Source organism: Dromiciops gliroides, chromosome 2, assembly GCF_019393635.1.
Source record: "Dromiciops gliroides isolate mDroGli1 chromosome 2, mDroGli1.pri, whole genome shotgun sequence".
Taxonomy (NCBI): domain Eukaryota; kingdom Metazoa; phylum Chordata; class Mammalia; order Microbiotheria; family Microbiotheriidae; genus Dromiciops; species Dromiciops gliroides.
Window position 1 is genome coordinate 527539043 of NC_057862.1, and position 27708 is coordinate 527566750.

At 38.1% G+C, this 27708-nt stretch overlaps 1 protein-coding gene across 6 annotated transcripts in view; it reads left to right on the forward strand.

Annotated features, from left to right (window-relative positions):
* Nucleotides 1–27708, forward strand: part of UNC5D (unc-5 netrin receptor D) — an 821905-nt gene that overhangs the window by 697603 nt on the left and 96594 nt on the right. For 2 of the 6 annotated variants that reach the window (XM_043988293.1, XM_043988297.1), the window contains 3 exons: nt 1146–1178; nt 17392–17577; nt 21849–22226. In XM_043988293.1, the coding sequence (XP_043844228.1) occupies nt 1146–1178; nt 17392–17577; nt 21849–22226 (597 nt within the window). The remainder of the gene's footprint in view (nt 1–1145; nt 1179–17391; nt 17578–21848; nt 22227–27708) is intronic. The other 4 variants (XM_043988296.1, XM_043988299.1, XM_043988295.1 and 1 more) reach the window with 2 other exon arrangements.

Here is a 27708-nt window from a genome sequence, read left to right on the forward strand (position 1 = left end):
TCTTTTGGATATGGGAGGTGCTTAATTAATTTTTTAATGAATTCTATGGGATTGAAATGGTCCTTCCATGCTTTTAAGATCTTTAAAATGATTTGGGAATAAGGTAAACAGTTTGAGAATTGAATTTAGCCTGTGCTCTAGATGGCATGTCCCAAGTGTAATACCAAATGACAGTTGCTGTTCTTGTTCAGTAATTTTAGTCATGTCCAAATCTTTGTGACCCCATTTGAGGTCCTCTTGATAAAGATACTGGAATGGCTTGCCATTTCTTTCTCCAGCTCATTTGACAGATGAAGAAACTGAGAAACAACAAGGCTATGTGATTTTCCTAGATTTATATAGCTAGTAAATGTCTAAAGCCAGATTTGAACTCAGGAAGACAAGTCTTCCTGACTTCAGGACCCGGCACTCTATCCACTGTACCGCTTAACTGTCATACCAAATGACAGTACCTTTATTGACACCTAATTCTTGAATTAAGTGCATTCTGTTGAGAAGTGGACATAAAATGGTACCATTTCTTACTAAGACAGTATAGATATTTCCAAATAATGGATATTGGGAATATGAAGTAGAGAGGAGGAATTTCTTTAAAACTAAAAAAAAAACAAAATCCAAATTCAAATATATGCACACCTGTTTGCTCCAAAAATTTATATGTGTGCATGATTTTGAAGTAGTTTTTTTTTCCCTCTTAGTGATTATTACAGACCACTGTAGGATTCCTTTAAATATTTATTCATTGCTCCTTACTTATATCATCATATAGAGTGAAATGATATCCTTTACCTGAGCAGATAGCTATCTGGCTGCATATAAAAATCAGCAAGCTTGCTGCTAGTGGCAAACTGGTAAACATTCAAAAATATAAGAGAAACCCCAATATTCTTCGGGGTAAAGTTGGGGTTGGGGAATGGGAGATGGGTGAGCAAATGAATCACCCAGGAAAAAAATTTGGAGGAAGAAAAAGATGAAAAAAATTTAAGATAAGAAAAAGAAAACCATGAACAACATAATTCACATTTTCTGCAAACAAGGAGAAAATGTTTCATTTATAGCATTAGACAGAAGTGATATAGGAAATATATCTGCTCCATGTAAATTTATTAAGTGCAACTTTCTTTCTCTCTCTTTCTTTCCTTTAGATAAAAAACCTCTTCATGAAATAAAACCCCAAAGTAAGTTGTTTTTCTTCTTGTGAATATAATTTATTCTCATATTTGCTGCCTCACTGTTGTTATTTGTTTAGGAGCTGAGCAAAATTGAAGGTTGTATGAAAGGCATAGGGCCCTATGTGACTTGCTCTTGCATATTGGTGGTTTTAAATTGAAAATAAAGACACTCTTCCCTCTCTCACCCCACCGGCACTCCCCCACCCCCAATGATAAAAGTAAATCCTTCTCCCTGTTCCTAGCTACTTCAAAATCTATTTCTTGTCAGATGCCACCTGGGATTCTTGTTGCTTGTATCTCTGACTTGTAGCTCTGAAATTAACAAATATTTGGTGGTGGATTTTCATAAAAAAAAAAACAGTCTCTTACAACTGACAGTTCACAAGCCTTTCATTCTTAAAGATGAAGTGGGAAAGTAGGATGAGCCCCAGAAGAGTAGCTGAAGTCTACCCTCCCATTGTATCCATGATAAATGGGTAGAGGGGTCTGCCACTGTAGCAAAAGAAAAGACTGTACTCTAACAATACTAGAGATGCTGTGAGGCCCAGAGATCCTAAGGCTTGCTTTCTCATTGTGCTGAAGGGAGGAGTTATGACTTTGTACTCATGTAAATTTTGATTTTGTAAAAATTTCATCATTATATAACTCTACTTTTGTCACCAATTCCCCTGGAGAAGGAAGTATGAATTCAGCAATCTGAGAGGCAAACGGAAAGGGGGTTGGACATTCACCTGGTTTAGGAGCAGGTGTCTACTCTTTGTTAGCCCAAGAGTATATATACCTGTTGTCTCAATTCTACCAAAGGTAAGAACAAGGGGAAGCTCACCAAGGGGCACAAGATTTGACCAGGAAGAAATTGTCATGGAGAATATACAATAGTGGGAGCATCATGGGGAATACTGAGGCAAGAAGATATCACAAATACCTAGCTTTGTGATAACAAACCACATGACCTTCAGAGAGTAAAATGAGAGGATTGAACCAAGGTGTCTTGATCCTAAGTTTAAGGCAATAAGTGAAGGAAATGATTTCATCATAAAATAAGCTACTGGAATACATCTAGGGAATTTGCTTCAAGCTAACCACCTAGAACAGAAAGTATGGGCCAGAGTAACATTAGAGGTCTTTATGGGTGACAACACAAGGATCTCCAATTGAGAAAGGAAGATAAAAGAATGTATCCTTCAGGCTAAAGTCCAGAAAAAGACATCTTTGGAGGCCAGTTCTGATCAGGGCTTTCTCATCCATGGAGACAGGCAGAGGGGGAGGACAAAACTTCTAAGGCATTATGGAAAATATGTCTAGGATGAGGGAGGTTACTTTATAATCATGATATGCCAGAAACTCAGGAGAAAATCTTTCTCTGCAGGATTAGGAAGAGAGAGAAGAAAGGTGCCTTTTGTACTTGGTAAAGATGGAGGAAAATAAATTCTTTATGTTTTGAGACATTTACAAAACTTTCCAAATTGAAATGATATTATCTAGAAACCTGAGGTGTAACATACCATTCATTAAACGTTGAAATGGGCCTGCAGATTCAGAAACAGATTTAGAAGAAAGGGAACAGTGAAGGAAGGATGGGAGACAATGAAAGATTGAGTCTTATTTCTTGGTACATATGTATGGAGGAGCAGGCTTAGCTGATGAGATTTTTATAAATCTATAAACTTTCCCTTTATGATTATTTGCTTTCCTTCCACCCCACTCTTTTGTAATTTTTAGTGTTTAATAGTAAGATCCTTAATAATACCTAAAAAGATGAGATGTGTGCTATTTCCAAAAAGAAGGAAAAGTCTCCTGCTGTATCTGGGTGGGAGGGAGGTGAGGGTATGTGTATGGCATGGAGATGGCTGGGAAGTGGAATCACAGTCTGGCCCTAATCTAGGTCAGATAAAAGCTTCCATATCAGAAATAGGAAACCCAGCTATTGAGTCCACATTTGTGCCAGGGTGGGGGTGGGGTTGAAGGATGAGTCTAGTGGCCAGATTGTCAGAAACATGGTGAGGAGATGGCTAGGAAGTAACACTGAGAGCTTATCTATGAGAGCCTGGAAACAAGTATGGAGTTCATGGTTGATATTGAAGAAGGGGCTGGAATGGGCGTGGGGAGGAAGGATGATGGCCAGAAAGTAAGCTTGTAGGCAATGTGGTGTGGAGATAGCTGGCATTTGACATCCGTCAGCATCAGTATACTTGTCTGTAAAATGGAGATAATTGTCATACTATCTATCTATGATACTGGGATGTTAACAAGTCATTTTTAAACATTAAATATATTAGTGGATATACATAATTGTTGTTAGTATCATCATTATTAACAAGTATAGGAGGACAGTGGTACCCAGAGTTTTGTACTGCAATTGAGCTGAACTCAAAGAAAAATAATAGAAAAAGCGCCATATAGTAAACTGCTTTGGACTTTGGCCTTAGGTAGAACTAGATATGATAAGGACCTCTGTAAGACTGGCTCCTATCTGTACAACATAATTAAAAGAGCAAAGTGAACACATAAATTGCCCAGTAAAACCTTCCTCCACGGTCTGAAATACCAGCATTAAGGATTAAAATTATTTTCAGTCTTCAAGAGAGCTCTAAAAGGATCTAAATACCACCTTATCAGTTTATATCAACAACACTACTCCAAAAAAAAAAAAGGCTGTGGTTCCACAGATATGAGATATGCCATGGGGTGTAGTGGAGAGGATGACCTGCAGTAGAGATGAGAGGGATGCTGGGAGTAGAAGTAAATGGATAGGTAGAAGCAGGCCAGAGGAAGCTTTCCCTTACTTTATTATATATATATATATATATATTTTTATATTGGCCTAATAGAGTTATTGAGGGTTGAAGAAACCTATTCTGTATTTCTTCCAAGCCTTTCATTTTATTGATGAGGAAACTGAGTCCCAGAGAACATAAGTAACTTGCTCAAGGTCACCCAAATAAATGTCACAGTTGTGATTGAGCCCAGGTCTCTTTTCTCTGAATCCAGTATTCTTTCCATTACAGCATGTCTTAAGATACTACTCCTTTCTAGAAGACATATGTAACCAAATACTTCCTTTGGGGAAACTCAATTTTGGTGGTGACTTATAGAGGGCCATAAATTTAGAATTGGAAGGGACCTTAGCACTCAGCTAGTCCAACCCTGTCATTTTACAGGGGAGAACGAAAGTGACTTCCTCAAGGTCACACATATATAAATTTAGTTTTGAGCTGTTGAGATAATGTTGTTATTGTGGTTGCTCCCCACCCCCTTCCCAAAGTTCATCTGTTTTGTGCCTGCATTTGTGTGTGAAAAGAGTGAGGCTTTGACCCCCGTAGCAAGGCTTATATCCATACTGCTCAAACATCAGAGCAAGGGACAGCTCACCTCCTGCTGGGCACAGTGCAGATGCCATCTGCTGGTGCAGGTGTGGTGCACATTAAACATCATGAGCATCTATGCAGAAGCCAACAGGAGAGTTACTTAGGGAATGTGTTTGTTTTGTTTTTAAAATAATTTCATGCTTAGTTTGTATGTCCTGTGCCATTCTAATTTGGTTACATCTGTACTTCTAGCTGTAAATCCCACAGTAACTATTCCTGGTCCTTGGGGACTGCTGAATTAGTTTCTGCTTGGGGTTCTCACTCCTGAGCATCATGCCTAATTGCTGGATATTGCAACAGAGGCATTTAAAGTATTTTAATTTGTGATTTTCTAAAAATAAAACCTGCACAGAAAGGATGTGACTGCAAAATGCTCCTCAAGGGATCCAGCAGGATGCTTAAAGCTGCAATGGGTTAAGAGTACCCGGCCGAGCCATTGTCACTCTGTAGAAGTGGAGGCTTGGCTTCAGATGCTGTGAATTATCACTGATGCAAAATCAAAGTCAATTATGAAGATAATTGAGAAACAACCTGTTCCTATAAATAGCCAAAGACAGGATCCTCTAAGAGCCCTAACAGATAGGAAGCATCCATCAGAATCTTGTACGCTGAGCACCCTGGAGGACAGAGGAGGGCTCGGCGTCAATTTGCTAGAAAGTCTAAAAAAGAAAAGTAAAGTCTTAAGCTATCTGTGAGCAAACTGTAATGACAAACTGGGGGAAATATGTGCACTGCGTAGCTCATGAAAGCACTTATTGTAAATGAGATAATTTAATCAATTACGTTTCCTAATGTACTAAACCGAATGTTTCATTTTCTGCCTCTGCACATCTTAAATTATCTTCAGGTGCTTTATGAGATTTAATCATAGTTAATAGAAACTTCATTACCATCAAATGTGCTTTCAATAAATGTTGTGTAACAATGTCAGGAGGTGCAGTAAAATATGGCTGGTTTGGAATGGCAGACAGTACTCACCCCTGGAGCCCGGCAAAGAAATGACTTTTTGCAGAGGTTGGGCCTCTTCCGAGTCATAAGGAGCATGGTTCTCAAAGGACTGTGTGTGCTCCTGGGTATTGGCCTGTTTAGAAGAATCACCCTAGGGAAGAAAACTGTTCACATTCATTGCATAAAATAACTCAGCAACATACATCCTTACTTCAATCCAGTTCCTTCTCCCCTAAGGGAAGGGCTTTTTATTATATAACAGGGCCCAGTGTGATGAATGACCCTGTTTGACACACTCGGGTCCAGGGACAAACCCCTGTTGAAATTGGAAGTACACAGGGAGTTCATCAGACAAGCTCTGCACAGTAGGGCATCCTGCTAGCTCCTTAAAGGGCCCAGTGTCACCTGGGTGACAGAAGGCAGTCATCTCCTCGCTAACCAGCTCAAAGATTTTTTTTTTCAAAAAAGCTAACTGCATGAAGAATGACATGAGTGAATTAATTGGTGAAAAAAAATCAGAAACACACATAAAGATAACTAGGTTATAGCATCCTCAGGCACAACATTCAGCATTTTGGCCCACGTCCTCTCTTGCAAAGTGTTTCTGCTCCTACCGAGTGGCTTTTGTCCCAGCTACCACTGAGCTACCTTCTTCCCTTCATCCCTGGGTTGACGGCTGGCTGTTCTTGTCTTTCTGGCTTTCTTCCTCCATCTCCTTTAGTGAATATTTATCACCTGGATACCTGAGTACCTCACTGCCTTTTTCAACTACCCACATATCATCTTTGCTTCTAGAGGGGGAAAATGCAGTAACCAAGCTCTTTGCGTATGTTGGGAGAGATAGGAGAGAAGGCGGAATTTCTGAGAGGCACTCTTAAGGATCCTCAGTACACAGAAAGACATTTCAGTTTTTGCAACATGATTGGAAACATGTGTGAGGCAATAAGTAGCATTTATATGTCTTTTACAATATAAATTGTCCCTAATTTGAAATATGGATAAAAAGTGAATAGTGAAAGGCAAACCAGATGGAATAAAGTTTGTTATTTGTTCAGTCTTTAGAGAGATTCAATGATCATTATGAATAACTGATTATGAACTTAGGGTCATAGATTTAATTTTTTTAATATTGTATTTTATCATTTTCTAGTTACATGTAGAGAGATAGTTTTCAACATTTGTTTCTATAAGATTTCTGGTTTCGAATCTTTCTCCCTCCCTCCCCCATCCCCCTTCCCAAGACAGCAAGCAATCTGATATAGGTTATATATGTACAATCACATTAAACATATTTCTACATTAGTCTTGCTATAAAAGAAGAATCAGAGCAAAAGGGAAAAACCTCAAAAAAGGAAAACAAAAAATGTAGAAATAGTATGGTTCAATCTACATTTAGATTCCACAGTTCTTTTTTTTTTGTTTTGTTTTGTTTTGGATTTGGAGAGCATTTTCCATCATGAGTCCTTTGGAACTATCTTGGACCATTGTACTGGTGAGAGGAGTCAAGTCTATCACAGTTGATCAATACACAATGTTATTGATACTGTGAACAATGTTGTCCTGGTTCTGCTCATCTCACTCAGCATCAGTTCATGTAAGTCCTTCCAGGTTTCTCTGAAATCTGCCTGCTCATCATTTCTTCACATTGATATTTTTTTAAACTTTGTGTTCTAAATTTTCTTTCTCCTTCCCTCATCAACCCTCCCTATGGAATCAAGCAATTCAATATAAGTCATACATGTGTAATTATGCCAAACATCTTCATATTACTCAAGTTGTGAAAGAAAATAGACAGAATAACTTTAGCAAGAGGAACTAACAAATACAATTATACTTTAATCTGTATTCAAATACCATCAGTTCTTTTTCTGTTGATGGTTTCCATTTTTCATACATCCTTCTGATAGCATCCTGCTCATCATTTCTTTCAGTTACTATTGCTAACTGTATTACACTTTATCCTATTCCCTCACCTTGATAATTACTCTATTTCTACTTTCTTTCACCCTATCCCTCCTCAAAAGCGTTTTGCTTTCTACTTCCCCCTCCCCCAATCTTCCCTCTCTTCCTTCACCTCACCCCCCCCTTTTCCCCTTCTCCTCCCACTTTCCCTCAGGGTAAAACATATTACTATACCCATTTGTGTGTTTATGTTATTCCCTGTTTGAACCAATTTGATGAAAGTAAGGCTCACTTACTCCCCCACTCCTTCCCATTTCCCCCTCCACTCCATAAGCTTTTTCTTGTTTCTTTTATTTGTTACTTTCCACCTTTCCACCTCTGCCTTTCCCTTTCTTCCAGTGCATTCCTCTTACCCCTTAACTTTATTCTGAAGATGTCATCATGGGTCAGCTAGGTGACATAGTGGACAAAGCACCAGTCCTGGACCCAGGAGGCCTGGAGCCCAAATCCAGCCCCAGACATAAGCCACCCCCCCCCCCCCGCCTGCCCTACAAAAAAAACAAGGGTAAATGCTTACAGATATCATCCCTTCATGTTCAATTCACACCTGTTCCCTCTGTCTAAGTATATTCCTTTCAGCTGCCCTAATACTGAGAAAGTTCTTATGAGTTGGAAGTATTATCTTTTCATGTAAGAATGTAAACAGTTTATCCTTTTAATATCCCTCACTATTTCTTTTTCCTGTTTATCTTTTTATGCTTCTCTGGGTCTTGTATTTGAAACTCAAATTTTCTACTTAGTTCAGGTCCTTTCATCACAAAAGCCTGAAAGTCTTCATTTTTATTGAAGTCCCATTTTTTCCCTAGAAAGAATATACTCAGTTTTGCTGGTTAAGAGATTTTAGGTTTTAGTCCTAGTTCTTTTGCCCTCTGGAATATCATATTCCATACCCTCTGGTCCTTTAATGTAGAAGCTGCTAGATCTTGTGTTATCCTGACTGTGACTCCACAGTATTTTAATGCCTTCTCTCTAGCTGCTTGCAATATTTTCTCCTTGACCTGGGATCTCTGGAATTTGGCTACTATTTTCCTGGAAGTTTTCTTTTTGGGATTTCTTTCAGGAGGTTATTGGTGGATTCTTTCAATTTCTATTTTACCTTCTGCTTCCAGAATGTCATGGTAATTTTGGCTGACAATCTCCTGTAAGATAGTGTCTAAACTCTTATTTTGGTCATGGTTTTTAGGTAGTCCAATAATTTTCAAATTATCTCTCCTGGATCTATTTTTCGGGTTAGCTGTTTTTCCAAGGAGATATTTCATGTTGCCCTCTATTTTTTCATTCATTTGGATTTGCTTTATTGTGTCTTGGTTTTTCATAAAGTCACTAGCTTCCATTTGTTCAGTCCTAATTCTTAGGCAGTTATTTTCTTCATAGAGCTTTTTAATCTCCTTTTCCATTTGGCTTTTCAAGCTGTTAACTTTTTTCTCATGACCTTCCTGCATTGCTCTCATTCCTCTTTCCATTCTTTCCTCTACCTCTCTAAATCTTCCTTCTATCTCTCCTACTTTTTCTTCAAAGTCCCTTTTGAGTACTTCCAAGGCCTGACCAATTCCTATTTTTTTGGAAGCTTTGGGATGCAGGAGCTTTAAATTTGTTATCTTCTTCTGAGGGTGTATTCTCGTCTAGCTTGTCCCAAAGCAGCTTTCAATGGTCTTCTGTTTTTTCTGCTTACTCATCTTGATCCCCTATTTCTTGGCTTTTAACTCCTTCTTAAAGTGTAGTGTTGCTTCCAGTACACACTGTTCCAAGCTATTGTGTAGTACGGGGGGGTGATTGGGCTTCCTCTCAGCCTGCCTGGCCTATGAGTAACCATGGCCTCTTTCTCTTTGACTGGGAAACAGAAGTCTGATTGAAATCTTATTCTCTATGGTATGAAACTTGGCATGCCTGTGCCCTTCCCACATTGGGTGGCTGTCCCTCAAGTTTGCTTGATGGTTCAGAACTCAGGTGCCCCGCCCAAGTTCCAGTAGAAACCACAGCTATTTCCCCAACTGCTGGACCCCCTCACTGGTCCATGAGCCAAGCTTCAGAAGAAGCAGTTGAAGGTTCCAAGGCTTTGGAGGCTGTTTCTGCTGGCCTTCAGGGTTCATTTCAACTCTAAATCTATAATCCTATCAAATCTGGGCTCAGAGAAATGAAGGGATTTGCATAATTTACACACAAGTGCAAATAGTAGAGCCAGAATTTGAACCTGGGTCCTCCCTTTTGCTCCAAATTCAACAGTTAGGTAGTGGATAGAGCACTGGATATGGAGTCAGGAAGACTTGTGTTCAAATACTGCTTCAAACATTTACTAGCTATGTGATCCTGGGCAAATCATTTAACTTGTTTGCCTTAGTTTCTTAAAATGTAAAAAGAGGACATGCTAATAGCACCTCTGAACATTGTTGTGAAGATAAACTGAGAAAATATTTGTGAATTATATTATTGTTATTGCTGTTATTATTATTATTATTATTATCCACTAGCTACTACATGTCTCTTTTCTTCTCATAGGCACTTTTTTTGCCTATGATACCTGTAAACTTTAGGAATATGATGATTACAGTAATTAGAGGAAATACTAAATACTTTTCTATCATATGAGGATTGCTTGAAGGAACTGGGTATGTTCAGTCTGGTAAAGAGAAGATAGTCACTTGCTTTTAGATAAAAGTATTTCCCATTCCCTTTCCTCCTCTAGCTTTGAGACTTAATTCCCAGTTCCTAAAAAGTAAAATTCCTTAATGGCACACCTATTAGAGGTCATTTGGTGCTAATTCTCCTTTCCCCCATTAGTTTCCTTAAAGGCAAAGACAATGTGGGTTGCCAAAGAAGAGCTTCTGCCCCTGAATCTTATCCTCTTCAGGAATTCACACCATAAAAATAACACCATGTGTTGTCCCCTCATTCCCCCTTCCATAGTGATAAGTATCAACACACCTGATTTAGCCCAAACTCTACTTTTTTATTACTTTCCAAATAGAAGATGTAAAATTTTCCCTTAGTAATTTTTAATAAAGTTTTCAGTAGAAAAAATATTTATTCTATTTAACCAAAGTAGAAACCATCTTCCACTAACAGTGAAAGGCCACATCATTTTTTTCTGGTACTGGTTTGCAATCCTTGTCTCTATCCTTATCATCTGTCATCCTTATCTTTAACATTAACATCACCATCACCCACCAATATGGGCTTATTGTCTTATATATAGTAAACCTTTATAGTGTCCTAAAATATTGAATTGTTTGGGGCTTTCAAGATTTAGTTCACTCTGTTCATTTTATAAATAAGGAAACTGAGAAGCCCATAAAAAATAAGGTAAGCTACCTAAGGCCACATAGGTAACAGCATATATAGCAGAAAGACTGCTGGATGTGGAGTATCAAGACCTTGGTTTGAATTCTACCTCTGCTACTTACTACCTCAGTGACCTTGGGCAGATCACCTGGCCTCTGTATGCCCATTTTCCTCATCTGGAAACTGAAATGTTCAGACTAGTTTGGTTTCTGTGGTTTCTTCTAGCCATAAATATATGATCCTATTAGCCATGATGTAAATCTAGTTTTTCTGACCCAGGTTCTTTTTCTACTACCTTGTACTGCCTTCATTTAGAAATAATTAGCAGCTCATCCTTTTCTTCCACTAAATTAAATGGCTTTTGCTTCTGTTAACCACTAACATTAGATTCTCCCCTTAGGTACTTGGTGCAAAATTTCCAGTCCTCTCAATGATTCACCTCTGAATACAGGCCATAACCATCTTAGATATTAAGAACAAGGAAAAGAAGGTTTGGCCTACACGGAATATAGAAGTTTTCTCTGCCCATTTTTTGTTTGTTTTTTCTATATTTTTTTTCTCCGCCCATTTGGGACAAAAAGTCTTTTCTTTTTCATATGAAGAAATGGGGCCCCAAATAGAAAAGGGACCAACTTTTCTAACCACACAATTATTTTGTTTTTCTTTAGTAGGTTTTCTGTTATTGGTTGATTTTTCCTAAATATAGACCTAACATCATCCAAGGTTACTCATCCTCGTTACTCATTTCATTTAAATGTTAGTAACATAAAATTTTCTTGTTTGCTAAGTATCTTTCTATCCATAAGAACCATACTGGGGTCCAGCAAAATACGTCAGAAGTGGTATGCAATTACAGGTAAATACATGGTTCTTTTACTTCATCCACTATACTAGACACTGGGTGACATGGTAATTATATTTGGTATAATCACTGATATTCAATCAAAAATAATTATATTTATGAGGAAATGGAGGCAGAAAGAAAATATATTTGTGTTTTGTGAACACTTATGGGTAGCAGAATGGTCATCAATGATGCCCAGGCACTTTTTTGCCTATGATACCCATAAACTTCAGAAATGTGATGATTACAGTAATTAGAGGAAATACTAAATACTTTTCTATCATATGAGGATTGCTTGAAGGAACTGGGCATGTTCAGTCTGGTAAAGAGAAGATAAGGAGAGCATGAATACCCTCTTTAAGTGTACGGCTGATTAGACTGGCTCTGTTTGGTCCAGAAGGTAGAATCAGGAGTAGTTGGCAGAAACTTCAAGGAGGCAAATTTAGTCTAGTTATAAGGGAAAACTTCCTAAAAATTAGAACTTTCCTAAAGTGAAATAGTCTTCCTTTAATGAAGGCAGGTTCACACTCCTTGGAAGTTTTCAAGTAAGCTGGGTGACCACTTGTCAATTATATGCACTATTGTGGGAATGCCCTTACCATATGTGTTGACTGGCTTGCTGCTGAAATCACTTCTAACTCTTAAATACTGAAACTCTGGGTTCATAAAAAATAATCTAGCTAAAGGAGTCACCAAAATCTGCAGGGCTAATCCAGACAAGATGACTCTGCTGTCATTGTCAGTGTCCTCATTGTCATCACCATTGTCGAATTTGTAAGCAATTACCTCTAATTAAGTCTTACTACTGGCCCTCAGATGGAATATGTTCCTGGCTAAATAGAGAGAAACTTGTCATCACAGTTCTAAGTCATCAGATGACATTTTATTTTGGTCACAGAATATCATGAAGATGATTTATTAAGATGTGATTATAATCTCCCACCATATCATGGATTCTTTTTTATTTGAAGCAATCAAGTTAAGTGACTTGGCAAGAGTCACACAGCCAGTAAGTATCTGAGAGCAGATTTAAACTCAGGTCCTCCTGACTCCTGGACCAGTGCTCCATGCACTTTGCACCTACCTGCCTCTGTACATCATGGATTTTTGAAGTTTCATCAGTCTCTTTTTTTCCAGAGCAGCCTGATGGGTAAGTGGGTAAGAGGGTTGAACCTGGAGGTAGGAAGACAAGTTCAAATCCTATATCAGGCACTTAGCTGTGTAACTCTGGGCAAATCATTTAATCTCTCTCAGACTCAATTTCATAATCTAAAAATCAGAAAGAATGATAAGAATAGCACCTACCTCACAGCATTGTTTAGGAATACAGCTTTTGCAAAATTCAAGTGCCATGTAAATGATAGATATTATTACAGTATCATGAGGCAATGAATCATTGCTATGTGAAAAACTCAGTTTGGCTTGATATTATGACTTCTAGCTTTGATGGATGGTGGTAGGGTCAGCCTTTGGAACAAACTGTGGCCTATGTAGATATATTTCCGTGGTTTCTGTCCCCAGACTACCTCCCAGCAGACCATATTTTTATACCATAAGCAAAACATCTTTTTTCTTAAAAAATGCAATCTCATAAAAACTAATTTATCAATCACCTGAACCTCAAAGTAAATGAGTTTGTGAAATCCTTTCCTTTTCCCTTAAAAAACCATTAATATCATTTATTATTTCTAAAATTTAGCAAGCATTTATTTTCACTTTTTCCCACTCCCCCAACTGAAAAAAAGAAAGAAAAAAATTAACCTTTGTTATATATGCATAGTCTAGCAAAACAAATTTGCATATTGACTATGCGCATCTCATTCTGCTTGTTCTGTCTATTGCTTCATTGTCAGAAGCAGCTTTTGTCTAGGTTGGGAAGAGGGTGGACCCCCGAGGGAAAAGAAAGCATGAATAGGGTGGGCACAAATTTGGGGCATTAGAGACAGCTAAAGGAAAAAAAAAAACTGCTTCTGTCTCTGTGTCTTTTGGCTGGTTCTGGCTAGTGGTGTTGGCTCCAATAAGCAAGTGTCACTAAATTTTGATAATCTTTCTTTTTTGCCAGTCCTGCCTTGAAGCTTGGGAAGTAAGAAGCTCCTTTTGATTCTTCCTCTTAGACATCTCAGCTGCATTCACCAGGTCTAGTTGTCAATATGCTTTCAGCTGTGACCCAGCTGTGTTCTCCCTGCATATAGCCTCGGAGAGTGTCAGCATCATGAGTCAGCAGTACCCAAGGATTTGGAAGAAAGAATGAGGAGAAGGGAAATAATCTAACAAATGTGCTTCCATTGAATTGCCCTTATCAGTCCTCAGCCTCTGGCTTAGGGTGTTTCAGTTTTTCAGTCAGTTCACTGGTCTTAATGTGTTCTATTTCCTGTGTCCTTGTCCTTCTCATCCAGAGGGTAATAGCTTTGGGGAAAGGGGAAGAAGCAAAGGAGAGGGAACAAAAACAGGGGGAAACTGTTCCCCCACCTCACAGAGTGACCTTATAATGTGTTTCTGGGTGCACTAGGGTACATAAATAAGGGACAACATGGAAGAATGAAGAGTATTGGATCTTTAGTTAGAAGATTCAGGTTCTGATCTGGATTCTTCCTCTCCTTATGACTTTGAGAAAATAATTTCCCCTTTCTTTTTTGGCCCTGGTTTCCTCTTCTGTAAAACAAAGGAGTTGTTCTGGAGCTTAGCTTCTTAAATTGGGGGTCATGACCCCATATGGGGTTATGTAACTGAATGTGGGGATCACAAAAATTTGGCAACAGGAAATGGTTATGTATACCTATTCTATATACCTATATGCCTGGGGTCACAAAAAATTTCTCAGGTGTAAAAGGGTGGTGAGTAGAAAAAGTTTAAGGTGTGATCTAGATCAGTGGTGTCAAAGTCAAATAAAAATGGGGCGGGGGTGGACAGAGGGAGGGCACAGCAAATCATACACAAGGATACCAATCAGCCATATATTGACTTAGAAAATCACATATTGACATTTGGTTTTATTATATTTTCATTTATTTTGTTAGTTCCAGATTACATTTTAATCTTGTTCAAGCCACACTTAGGAGTGTTGTGGGCTGCCTGTGGCTGTGTTTGACACCTCTGCTCCACATGATCAGTAAGATCCCATCTAACTTGAGAATCTATGAACTAGGTTTCCTGCATGTTACTACTCAGACTACTTTGTTATGCAGTCCTATACTGAAACAAGACTGAAGGGGTCCCATTCCTCCCCATCCCCTTTACTGCTACCTTCACCTTTCCAGGCTATTCTGGATGGGAAAAGCACCACCAAATAGGCCACTGCTCTCATAGCTCCTGTTCCCTTTGACTACCTTGTATACTCTACAATGTACTTTTTTTTTTTTCTGTTTATTGCCCTATGACGAAATTGGTTCTGCTCGAATTCCTCGTTCACTCTTAATTTGGTAACACCTTATTTTACAGGCCACTGACTTTGTTTAAAATAAATTCACTTTACTTGTGTGCCAAGTGCTGCTCATTTGATAACATAAGTACCATATTAGGGTGCAGTAAAATGCATAGTAAGTGGCATACAATTACAGGGTAAATATATGATGGGTTTATTTTATCCACTAAGTCAGACTTTGGGTGACATAGTAATTACTTTTGGTCCTATTAAGTCTACTTACCAAGTAATCTGTAAAACGATTAATTATGTAGTTAGGTGGCACTTACCTCCTTATATTTCCATACACCTTCCAAGATTATGTCTACTTTCAGAGACCGTAGTCCAGGGCAAGGTGGAATCAGGTAAGTTGGGTTGCAAGAGCCATTTTGGATCTGCTTAAGAAATGGAATTCAGGTCTGTAGTTGGTCTAGAATTAGGGGTTTTAAACCTAGTTTCCAAAGAATTATCCCAAGTGCTTGTGGATACTTTTCAAGGGGGGGGGGGTCTATGAATTTGAATTAGGAATATATAAATACTCATATACATACATATACAGCTTTATTTTCACTAAGCTATCACTGAAATTTAGCATATTTTCAAATATGATTAAAAATATTCTGAGAAACGGTCCATATGTTTTACCAAATTTGCAGGGGGGTCCATGGCACAAAAAAGGGGGGGGGGGCTAGGAGACTGGTCTAATGAAAAGGCTGAGAGAGTCTAGACTTTTTTGGAGGGTGAGAAGAGAAAGGAATAAAATTCCTATGCTTTCAACTTAAAGTTTGTGACTTTTGGGGTGGGGGGCGGGGAAGACTTACTTTAGAGAATATCTCACCTCCACCCCAGGAGATGATAGGGAGTACGTCATCTCAAACAATCTCTTATAAAGGTTGCACTTGTAAAATAAACCATGAACTCTAGTTAGAGCCAGGAACTCCTTTTACAATTTCCCCAGTGATATGAGAGTGTCGATAAGTTCACATGGCCCACTGGAAACAAATGTTTGAATTGGCATTGATTACTTGGGTTTGTATTCTAGCTCTGCCAATTCCTACTTGTGTGACCTTGGACAGGTCCTTCATCCTTCAAGATAGAGTTTCATTATCCATAAAATGAGGGGGGCCAGAGTGGATGACCCCCTTAAGTTTTCTTCCACCTATAAATCTGTGATCCTATGAGTCATTGAAAGATATATATCTTTTGCTGGTATTCTCAAATAAAGGCAATGGTTGTGCCCTGAGCTGAAAGCTCCAATATCCTCTCAAGCTGAAGGATTCTAGCACAAAAGTAATTGTTATAGTTTGTGAGCTGAGGTCAAATTTCAATGGCCTCCTAAGCCTGAAGGATTTAGGGTAGTGGTTGTTGGCACAATGGGGTAATGGATGTTTCGCCTTCTAGCTCAGTAGTTACAGTCATAGCAATAGGCAGGGAGATTCTATGTATCCCTGTGGTGGGAGGAGGCCAGGGGCTGGAGAAAAGAAAAACAAATATTGTATTTGGAATTGGAAAACCTGGCCAAAATTTTTATAATTTGTTTCCTTATTTATAAAATGAGCAGATTGGACTAAATCTCTAAAAATTACCAGGTCACTTTCCCTTCTGGACCACTGGTTCTTCATTTACAAAGTGAGAGGTTTGAATAGTAGTTGTTAAGGACCTTAGTTCTAAATCCTGTCATCTCAACTCACATACTAAATGATATCTTCTTCCTCTCCAGGGTTATGATGTAAATGTCCTGTTACTCTTTACACTAATCAAGTACATACACACACTTACATATACACATACACACATATATATACACATACGCGCACACACACACACACACACACACACACATATATACATGTGTGAATAGATAGATAAATGGATGGATGGATGTGTATATGTACCCAGAAATAGTCTTTCCTTCCCATCTTCTCCCTACTCCACTATAAGAAAACAGCATAAGAATATTTTAGGATCAAAGCATTTAGAGCTAGAAGAGATATTTGATCATTTATTTACTCCGGCACTCTGATTTTACCAATGAGGAAACTAAGGTCCATTGAGCAGCATTGATTTGCTCAGAATCACACAGATATGACAGAGTTAGAGGGCCAAATAGTAAGGGGACTACTATTTGCATTACAAAGGGATTCTTTATTTTACAGAAAAGGATTCAGTGAAGTGTTCTTTCAAATAAGTGCTTCCTTAAATAAAATATGATTCCATTGTTAGCTATTTGATTTACCCCAAGCATGTCAGGAATATGGTTATTGTATTGAAGAAGCTAAGCTTGTGCTTCTCATTTTCTCTGGGGTTTCTACACTAATCAGCAGAATCAAGAGGCCCTGTTCCTTTTCACCCTGTTTCTTCCAGGGTACTCTTCTTTGCACACGTGCCAACAGAAGATTTTTCTTTCTCTTCTTTCAGGCATTGAAAATGCCAGTGACATCGCTCTTTACTCGGGATTAGGAGCAGCGGTCATTGCAGTGGCAGTTCTGGTTGTTGGCGTGACCCTCTACAGACGGAGCCAGAGTGACTACGGCGTGGACGTCATTGACTCCTCTGCACTGACAGGTGGCTTCCAGACCTTCAACTTCAAAACAGTCCGTCAAGGTCAGCGACGGGGGCCTTCCTGACAAGTCCTCCTCAGAGCCATAGACTATGTTCCCATGAGAGCTTCGGATCACGTTGCTGCTCTTGTGTGAATATCGTTGTTGGGACTGAGAGGAGCCACCAAATTGTCATCACCTACTAGGAGACAAGGCTCCTAGCAGTGTGCTTCAGTGTCCTCTGTCACTGTATGAGCAGGCAAAATTGTGAACTTGCTGCCAAGGATGAAGAACTAAGGAGCCATGACCAACTTAATCATTTGTTCATTTCTCAATTTGCAATTGTGGCTTCTAAACATCATATTTTGAGGTGGCATAGTATAGTAGATAGAGAGCTAGTCTCAACACCAGGAAGATCCAGGTTCAAGTCCTACTGCTGACACAATCTAGCTGGCTGACTTGGGGCAAAAAACAACAACAAGAAAACCTTCAGTTTTTCAGTTTTCTAAGCTACTCTTTAAAGCTTTAACATGTAGATAAGGGTGACAGCATTTATTTGAAAAAGCAATTTCCTCCCCAGGGAGCTCCCTGTGACAAAGAAATAACAAATCCAGTTCTCTATCCCTATAGCATATTCAAATTAGCTCAAGGCCTAGGCTCCCATAAAAGAATTCTTAAAGGTGACATTAACAAAGTGAATGAACTTTACAAGTCTTATGATGGGTCATTTGTCCATGGAGGAAATGGAATCCTCAGTCTTAACCAATTCTCAACTATCTCCAAATCACCAAAACAAACTTTTCCATTTCTTTTCTTTTTTGGTAGGTAAAATAAAATCTATTTTATTGAAACAAAATCATAATTATATCCAAAGTAGAAGACTGTTTTTTTTTCCTGAGTCAAAGCTGGAACTAATGGGACTCATGAGAATGAAGCATACACACATATACATGTATACATGTATCTCTCTCCATTTCTCCCTTCCTTCAAATTAATCTGTATTTGAGAGACATTCCAGGGTAGGACCTGATTGCTGCAACAGCCTCAAACAGGAGAAGGGAAGCATCCAACAGTTTTTAGACATACACACACACACACACACACACACACACACACACACACACACACACACACACACACATATGTATATACATTTGTGCATATGCATAATACATGCATAGATACATACATGAGCTACATAATATACATACATAAATGCACATATATACTATTTTAGGATAATCAAATGGTCTCTTCCTCATGGATGTGACATTTTGCCTTGTTCTTCCTCTTTAGTATCATTGTTTTTCCTTCTACGGAGTGCCAAGAGCCCCTCTGGTACAGAATAAGCAAAGGAAGGCAACATTGAATAGTACAAACAGCACTGGAGGGTTTTAGGCTTGAATCATGGTATTTACTACCTGTGTGACCCCGAATAAGTTATTTCCCCTCTCTAATCCTCTTTCCTCATCAATAAAATGAGGCAGATCAATTAGATTATCCCTAAGATCCCATCCAGGTCCAAATTTGATGATCCCACTAGGGCACAAACTGCCAGTAGAGAAAAAGACATGTGTTTGGAGGAAAGACCCAGGGGACACTGGGATGTTAAGCAAGAAGGTCATATCAAATTGAAAAAAAGGTCTCATTTTTTTCTTCCACACTGTATTTTATTATGATTCTTTGCAATGAAAGGTGCTCCAAGCTTCATGTATTGGCTCTTGCAGGCATTTGGATTTATAATGAATTTTTAAAATTAAGTATTTTTTATATTTTATAGCCATTTTGAAACCTTATCACACTAACACACAGAATGACAAAGTTGTCCCACTTCTGCGAATTATGATTCTTTGAAAAACATGGAAGTTCATAGAATTCAGAGCTCAATTCAGAAGTAATTCCCAACCCTTTTTATTCTACACATGAGGAAACTTAGAGGAAAGTATACTTCATTGAGTCAGAAGACTGACAATCAAATCCCAGTGGTGTCAATTACTAAACACATAATTTAGCCAGGGTCACACAATTAGGAAGCAGTAGAACTGGAATTCAAATCCAGATCTTCAAAATTCCAAAATTTGTGATCTTTCCACTTCTTTACACTGTGAGGGTTGATGTTTATGCCCCTTTAAAAATTATTTTAAAATGCAGTTTTCTAAAAATTTCATTAACACTTCCTCTCTACCATCCACATAGTATGTATATAATTCCAAATTCCACTTATGAAAAAAGGACACTATTCATGTGTCATTGGGGAATACTGTGATGATGGTCCCTGGCAGGTGAAGATTGAGAAGGCTTAAATAAAATATAAGAGCCCAGAGGCTAAAGATAAATAGCTTTTTGGGAAGAGATGATAAGGGTTAACCTGGTGAACCATCCCTTCCTGGGCTCTAGACAAGTTGTCAGCTGACTGTTTAGCAGATAGCATCACATAACAGTCCATTTCCATCTGAAACCAAAGTCATCTTCCATTTCAGTGTTGTCTGAACTGGAAGAAATGTCTCATTATTTCCCTTCCCCAAAATCAAGTGAGAGGGTCATTAGACAAACTATCTGAAAAAAATAATAATAAAAACGTGAACTTGCGAAGTTCTGATGATAGTAATTTCAGATTAAAAATAATAACAATAAAACCAGGAACACTGATAGTACCAGACCCTGCTAGAGGCTATTCATTTAAAACTGTGACCAACATTCTTCAGTCAGTGGCCAGCTCTCCTTGCCTACAAAGGCACTGAGAAAAAGCAAGGCTCCAACCTCTATTCAGCCAAATGAGTTTGTGTTTGAGATGGACTCCTGGGCAGGGCCCAAGTGCCGCAACAGCCTCAAGCAGGAGAAAGGAAGCATCAAGCAGTCTTTAGATCTACAACATTGTTTCATCTCATTTGGCTCATATTCCTCTGTGATTCTGGTTTCTGAGAGCATCAGAACTGGGGGTGAAAGAAGTCGGGGTTATGGGTGTCCTGCTGGCTTTCAGACAAATTATGACAATAGAAGAGAGAATGGGGGAAAAACACATTAGAAGCTGATATACTTTGTCCTGGAATTGCAGCATTTTCAAAATATCCTGCTTTGAAGAATTTTGTCAGGCCCCAAAGGAAAATTGTTTAATGCGGTCTCAGTTTCAATTTAAGATGTCACATTGACGGACTGGAAACAGTATTATGGGAGAGTCTGGGAACCGGGAGGAAGGGTTATTTTGTTATTTACTAATACATGAAATTACTTCATCACAAAACAGTATCACGGCATTTCCTTTTAATATTTGGCTTTGAAAACATTCTTGAACTGGGATGGATGACAGTTTCCAATTCCTTTCTTTCTCTTTCTCTCCTTCCTTTCTTTCTTCCTTCCATCCTTCTTTCTTCCTTCCCTTTTCTTTCTTCTTTCTTTTTTCCTTCCTTCCTCCCTCAATCCCTCCTTCCTTCCTTCCTTCCTTCCTTCCTTCCTTCCTTCCTTCCTTCCTTCCTTCCTTCCTTCCTTCCTTCCTTCCTTCCTTCCTTCCTTCCTTCCTTCCTTCCTTCCTTCCTTCCTTCCTTCCTCTTTCTTTTCTTCCTTACTGCCTTTCTCTCTCCCTTCCTCTTTTTTCTTTGTGAAAAGATGGCTTTCTACCCTTTTTTGAGGCAGAAATAAAGATATCTAGGGTTTTCTGGATGTCCTTACTCCCCTTCATGAGATGCATGGATTTATCTTAGTAAGATCATGTGCATTTTCACACCCTATCCAGTAGTATACCAGGGCAGTTCTCCAGAACTGAATTCTGAGAGCCTATCTAGACCTGATGATATCTGCCCCAATCCTGATCTGGTCACAGGTGGTTACGTTTCTTCACCCAATTTTTGTAGTGTACCACTGTCCCAGGTGAATGCCTGTGGAACTGATGAAGCTTTGAGTTGTAAACAACTCTGCCAAATCATCATGCTCTGTCATCTCTTGCCATTTTAAAAGAGCAGATGTTATTTTCCTCCTGGAGCTGTGTTTTTAAATGATCCTTTTTATTTTCATTTTTCCTCTCCAGTTAAAATAATAACAATAATAATACCTGAATTATTGGCTTGAAAGAGAGCCAGAAACATTTGTTGCTCCCCCCACTCCCCATTTTGGAAGGGCTTACTGATAGAGCCAATTCTCTTTTTTTCAAAGACCCCCTGATCTCTAATGACCAGCCTGTTGCTCCTTCTCCAATTACCCAGAATTAATGTGAGTAGCTTGATCTGTTGGAAGGAACTTCTGGATATGTAAAGGTTTGTGCAGATTTAGTAGAGACAGATGTAAAGTGGTATAGTAAAAGTCTTGTGGTTTCAGAGTGACAGATCAATTTTCTCTTGCCAGGCAACTCGCTCCTATTGAATTCCTCCTTGCAACCTGACCTGACAGTGAGCCGTACCTACAGTGGGCCCATCTGCCTACAGGACCCCCTGGACAAGGAACTTATGACAGAGTCTTCACTATTTAACCCACTGTCAGACATCAAAGTCAAAGTCCAGAGCTCATTCATGGTTTCCCTGGGAGTATCAGAACGAGCAGAATACCATGGCAAGACCCACTCTGGGACATTTCCCCATGGGAATACCAGAGGTTTTAATACAATACATCCCAGGAATAAAACCCCCTACATTCAGAATCTCTCATCACTCCCCACCAGAACCGAGCTGAGGACCACTGGTGTGTTTGGCCATCTGGGAGGACGTTTAGTGATGCCAAATACAGGTGTGTTGTGATTTTAGCATTCTATTCACACATTCTATATTGCAGGCAAAGATTCCAGTAAGATGCCAAGAGCAAGATCCTAAGAGTCCAAGAGCAAGATCCCAAGTCAGTTGTCTTAGATAATGTTGCCAATAGAGCAAATGCAGGACATGTAATCTGGAAGACTTACGTCCCAAACCTTTCAAAAACATGTAGTAGCTGTGTGGACACAGTCAAGTCAGTTAATCTCTCTATATCTAAATTTCTTCATCTGTAAAATTAGAGTAATACCTGCACCTACCTTGAAGGGCTATTGGGAGGCTCAAATGAGATTGTTAGTGTAATTTATTACTATTGTTGAGGTTATTATTATCCCCTTAACAAAGCTGCAGAAACAGTTACCAAGAATCCATTTGAGTCAGCAGCAGAACCAAGATTAGAGTTATAGTCCCTGCTCTTCCAGAATCAAAGAATCACAAAATCATAGGATTTGAGAGCTATAAGTGTTGTCTAATCTAACACATTAGGCTAAAGGAAGCCCTACTATCACATACATCACTTAGGTGACTTTCCTTAGCTGTGTGAATATAAACACAAGGAAGAAAGATTATGCATAACTAGATTAACAATTAAAACTGGGGAATATAGAGTGTCCCTAGAATTTAAACACTTTTTTATTTAATTTCCCAAAGTACTAGAAGCAAGTGCAAAGAATATCTTTCTCTAACACTCAAACATGAAAATAATAGGAAGGAAAGAAAGAAAGAAGCATTTATATAGCACCACTTATGTGTTGTTGTCCACCCTTTATCCTTGAAAAGGACCAATAGCATCACCTTACTCTCTTCTCTAAACTTCATTGTCAAGACAAAAGTCAAAATGATTGGGGTTGGCCCTTAGTGTCACTTTGAGGCAACACCCATGAAATGAGAAAAGGCTAGATAAAAATTGAGATAAAAGATGACCTAATTTGCCATTACAAAAATATCAATCTGGGAGGGGAAGATCCTCAAGGTTTTGGGCTAGAACAGAAAATAATTGCTATTTGTACTTATCCTAAGCCATTAGAACCTAAACAATGAGTTAACAGAGGTTTGGTCTGGGGGTTCTTATTGGTTATTTAATGAAAGCCAGAGTGATTTGGATTTAAAGGTATAATCAATTTGAAACACAATGGAATTTTTCAAAACCCTGATTTTTCAGAGGTATAATTCAAGAAATTCATAAATGAAAACTGTAAAATAAAAAAATAAGTTGTGCCAGCATTTTGGGAAAAAAATAAAACAAAAACCCTTTATAAATATTCTCTCATTTGATATTCACAACAATCCTGACAGGTAGGTGCTATTATTATTATTCCCATTTTATATTCCAGGAAACTGAGGTAATCAAAGGTTAATGACATGCCCAAGGTCACATAGCTAGTAAGGGTCTGACTCCATATTTGAACTCATCTTCCTGACTTCAGACCCAGAGCTCTATCTATTGTACCACCAGGAGTTCTTAAACTTTTTCCACTTGTGACCCCTTGTCACCCAAGAAATTTTTATATGACCCCCACTTGTATATAGGTATATAAAATAAATATACATCACCTTTTTCTGTTGCTAATTTTTTTTATGACCCACACATTCAATTATACCACCCCATATGGGGTCATGACCCAGAGTTTAAGAAGCTGGAATATAACTAAGACTGAATACCCTTTACACAACACTCAAAATCTAATTAAATTTATACCTAATATAATAAACATAGCCAAGCACCCAACAACTGCTTTGATATCATATTCTAATGAGTACAGATAGGGATATAGTATGAAGTTGTTCAGGATAGAGACTTCATTTCTGGAGCTACCTTTATTGGAATAATTGGGTTTGTGTTGATGGGTTTTGGGGGGGGGTTGTTTGTTTTGTTTCAAGGATAAACTTCTTAATAGTTTAGACATTTTGATCCTTCTGAGTTGAGATCAATGCTTTATGAATCACATTCCAATGGTTTAAGGCACAGAAGTCCGAGACCCAAGGAGAGGGAGTTAAGACTCTTTCCTGATCCTTTGACTCAGAACATGAAGAAGTATACTGAATATTTGCTTCGTTACCTGCTGGAAAGAAAGAAAGTTCACCCCAACTGAAAGTGCTATTAAGCACCAACTTAGCATCAGATAGAGGTCGTTAGGCCTACCTTTCTGTGGTAGATTTCTCAAAACTAATGTAAAACTATACTATTTTTTTTTTGGCATCAGACATTTTATCTTGTGAAATGAAATCTGTAACAGCACTGACCTGTTGCCACCAGACCAACTAATTGGACACCTTTGGAGTCTAGTGATCTTTTCTCAGAGAGTCACTTGAGACAAAGATTTGATTTCAAAACAGTTCCACTAAATGAAAGGAGTGTTTTCAAAGTGTCTAACAAGACACTTGGGTACTTAAACACTTGGAAGAATATGGCATAGCAAGAATGGTTTAGGCAATAAGAAGGAAAGTTCAGGATTTAGAAGGTAGAAATGAAAATAACTAACATGTACATAGCACTTTACAGTTTTCAAAGTATTTGGCCATACATTTTTAACTTCATAGCACCCTATGAAGTAGGTGGCATAGTTATCATAAGCCCTCTTTTCCCAATAAGGAGATAGAGAGTTAGGGAGGATAAATCACTTGTTTGTTGTCACATAGCCAGTGTCCAAGGCACCAATTGACCTCATATTCCTGACATTATGTGCAACTTTCTAGCCACTATGTCACACTGACTGAAATATTCTATGAGGTTCTAAAGCAGTTGAAAAATTAAGCCAATGCAACACAATTCGATACAGAAATGGGATTTTTCTCATCTATATTCCCAAACTTTATCTTAAAAGGCAGAATAACCTCTCATACTTTGGAAAGCATTTGCTATGCAAAATTATGAAATGTGAATGCTAATTTTTAGGTTATTGTTATTCCTTAAAATCAAAGGCTGTCTCAGCATTCTTCCTCTAAAGTCCTCCTCTTAGACCTCAAAGTAGCACAGTGACCATCTTGGGTCATTAAAGATCATACCAATTGATCACAATTGGGCTGTATTTATATCTTTAGAGGACAAGTTTTGCTAAGTGAAGGCGGAAAGGTTTGAGCTCTAGAATAATTGCTACCATTTGGCCATAGTAACCAATAGGCAAGGAAGAATACTGATCTATGTCTCAGATCTTAAAAAGGATTAGAATTAAAATAATCCATGTTCTTTGTGGGGGTTGGTCATGCAAAATGGCACTTAAATGTTGATAGTTTTATATAATGGCAACTAAATATTTTGTAAACTCTAAAAAGCTATTTAAAGGACAGTTCTTATACATTTTGGGGGAGGGAGAAATATGTCCATTTATTTGTTTATGAGGAAGGTATACTCCCCTTATTAGAATTTTGTGGAATGACACTGATAGTGGAAACTTCTTTTGGGAGACTTAAGCATCATTATCAATTGGTGTCTTAAGAAAGAAAGCAGGGGCACCTAGGTGGCACAAATGGACCAGCCCTGAAGTCAGAAGAACTTGAGTTCAAATTCAGCCTTAGATACTTAGTACCTGTGTGACCCTGAGCAAATCAATACCAATTGACTTTAAAAAGAAAAAGAAGAAAGAAACAAAGCAAATCTTTATATAATAGCCCTTTTTTCTATAGAAGGTATATTCTATTAATTTCATTTACCACCATGAAAAACTTGTGCCTTTAGTAGGATGGATATGGAGGCTGAAAGAAAGTAATTATATCTCACATTTATATAGCATTTTCCTCAAAAGAGTCCTGAGTTAGTAAAAATATTATCATCCTCATTTTAAAATAAGGCCTGGGTATATTAATTGATGCAGTTTTTAATGAATATTTTTATTATGCTATCTCTTGTCTTTGTAAATGAATTTTAAACACAAATATTTCTAAGCAATTATTTATTTATTTTGAAATAAATTTTTTTTATCCTACTGTTTCTATTTTCTTTACTTTATAGATTTCAAAAAAATACATTGAATTGATTGATGCATCATGGTCATTTAAGCTATTCCTAAATTTCTACTCTTAAAGGGGAAGATACATATGCCTGATAGGATAAGAAACTTCCCAAGGGCCATACAACTACTAATTTGAAGTGGTTTTGGTCACAGGTCCTCCGGATTCATGTGGTTCTACCCTCTACTTTGTGCTGACTCTCAGCTATAAAACTGTTTATTGAGATAAATCTAAAATACTCAAAATCCCCATTAGGATCTCTAAATTCAGGCAGAATTTCAGAATGAATATAAATGACACTTCAGTCTTAAGCTGGGAATTATGTAGTGCATAGACTTTGTAAAAGTTTTCACTTTGTTATTCAAGAAGAGATAACCTCATCAATTATGAGAAGTCTGGTCTAGAGAATACTGTGGGGTACACCATGTTTTGTTTTTGTTTTACCTGCATTTGAGACATTTTGTTATGAAAAAGAATATTCATTGGTTATGCCTTTCTCATTTAGCCTCTAGGTATGTCTGAAAAGCAAATTTACAATAGATTATAAAATAGCAGTGTCTAACTCAATGAAACAAGATATTAGGCCCTTCTGCATATATCCCTTGCACATGTACATGCTAGCATGCTGATATTCTTTTTTGTGCTGAGAATCTGCTTGGAATCTCCATTGGCCTAAAAGAGGAAACAAATCCCAGAAACAGCCTTTTCCATGGAGAATTCTAAACGCATTGTCTAATAAGAGACTGCTACCTCTGCACTCACATGATAAACCAACCATTTATGGATAACAGGGGTATCTTTTCAGAACACCAATAGATTGAGCTGCCCTGTTGTTAGGGAGAGTTGATCTATGTAAATCAACTTTAAGGATTATATTACAAAGAGAATTCTAGGTCAACCTAAATGGAGAAGAGCTAATGGCTGAGTAGTATGTCATATCTCTACCTTAAGTATTTTATACTTTACATAACAACAAGGGATATGGCTTGATGGAGGCCACTTTATTTGGCAACTGCATTTAAAGAAAAGTAGGACAGGGAAGAAGGAAGTCAAAATGAGGCACCTAACTATGGCAATTATAGTTTTTGACACTGTTGACATTAAGGTTTGGTTTATAAATGGATCTCTCTGCTAGGAAGATGTAAGCAAGATTTAAATGTGCCTCATTCTTAGCACCAGTGAAAGGTACTGATGATAACTAGCATGTTACTGAATAATACTCATAAATATGAATCACAAATAACTTGTTTTGCAATGAATCTCAGATTGCATGACTATACAGTGGCTAACAGGCCGATAGGAGTGTATTAGCAAAGGCTGCCATCTCTGGATTTAAATTATAATCACCAACCTGAAAGGTTTTTTGTGCTGTTGCCTTGCTTCTAATGGAATGAAAGGTAAGAGCTACATTATTCAAAGAGGAAAGGAAGACACCACAAGGTTTTATTTTGCAAAGTTGTTTTTAATGCTTAACCAGTTCATTTCTTCTTACAAATGAGATAGTACATTAAAAA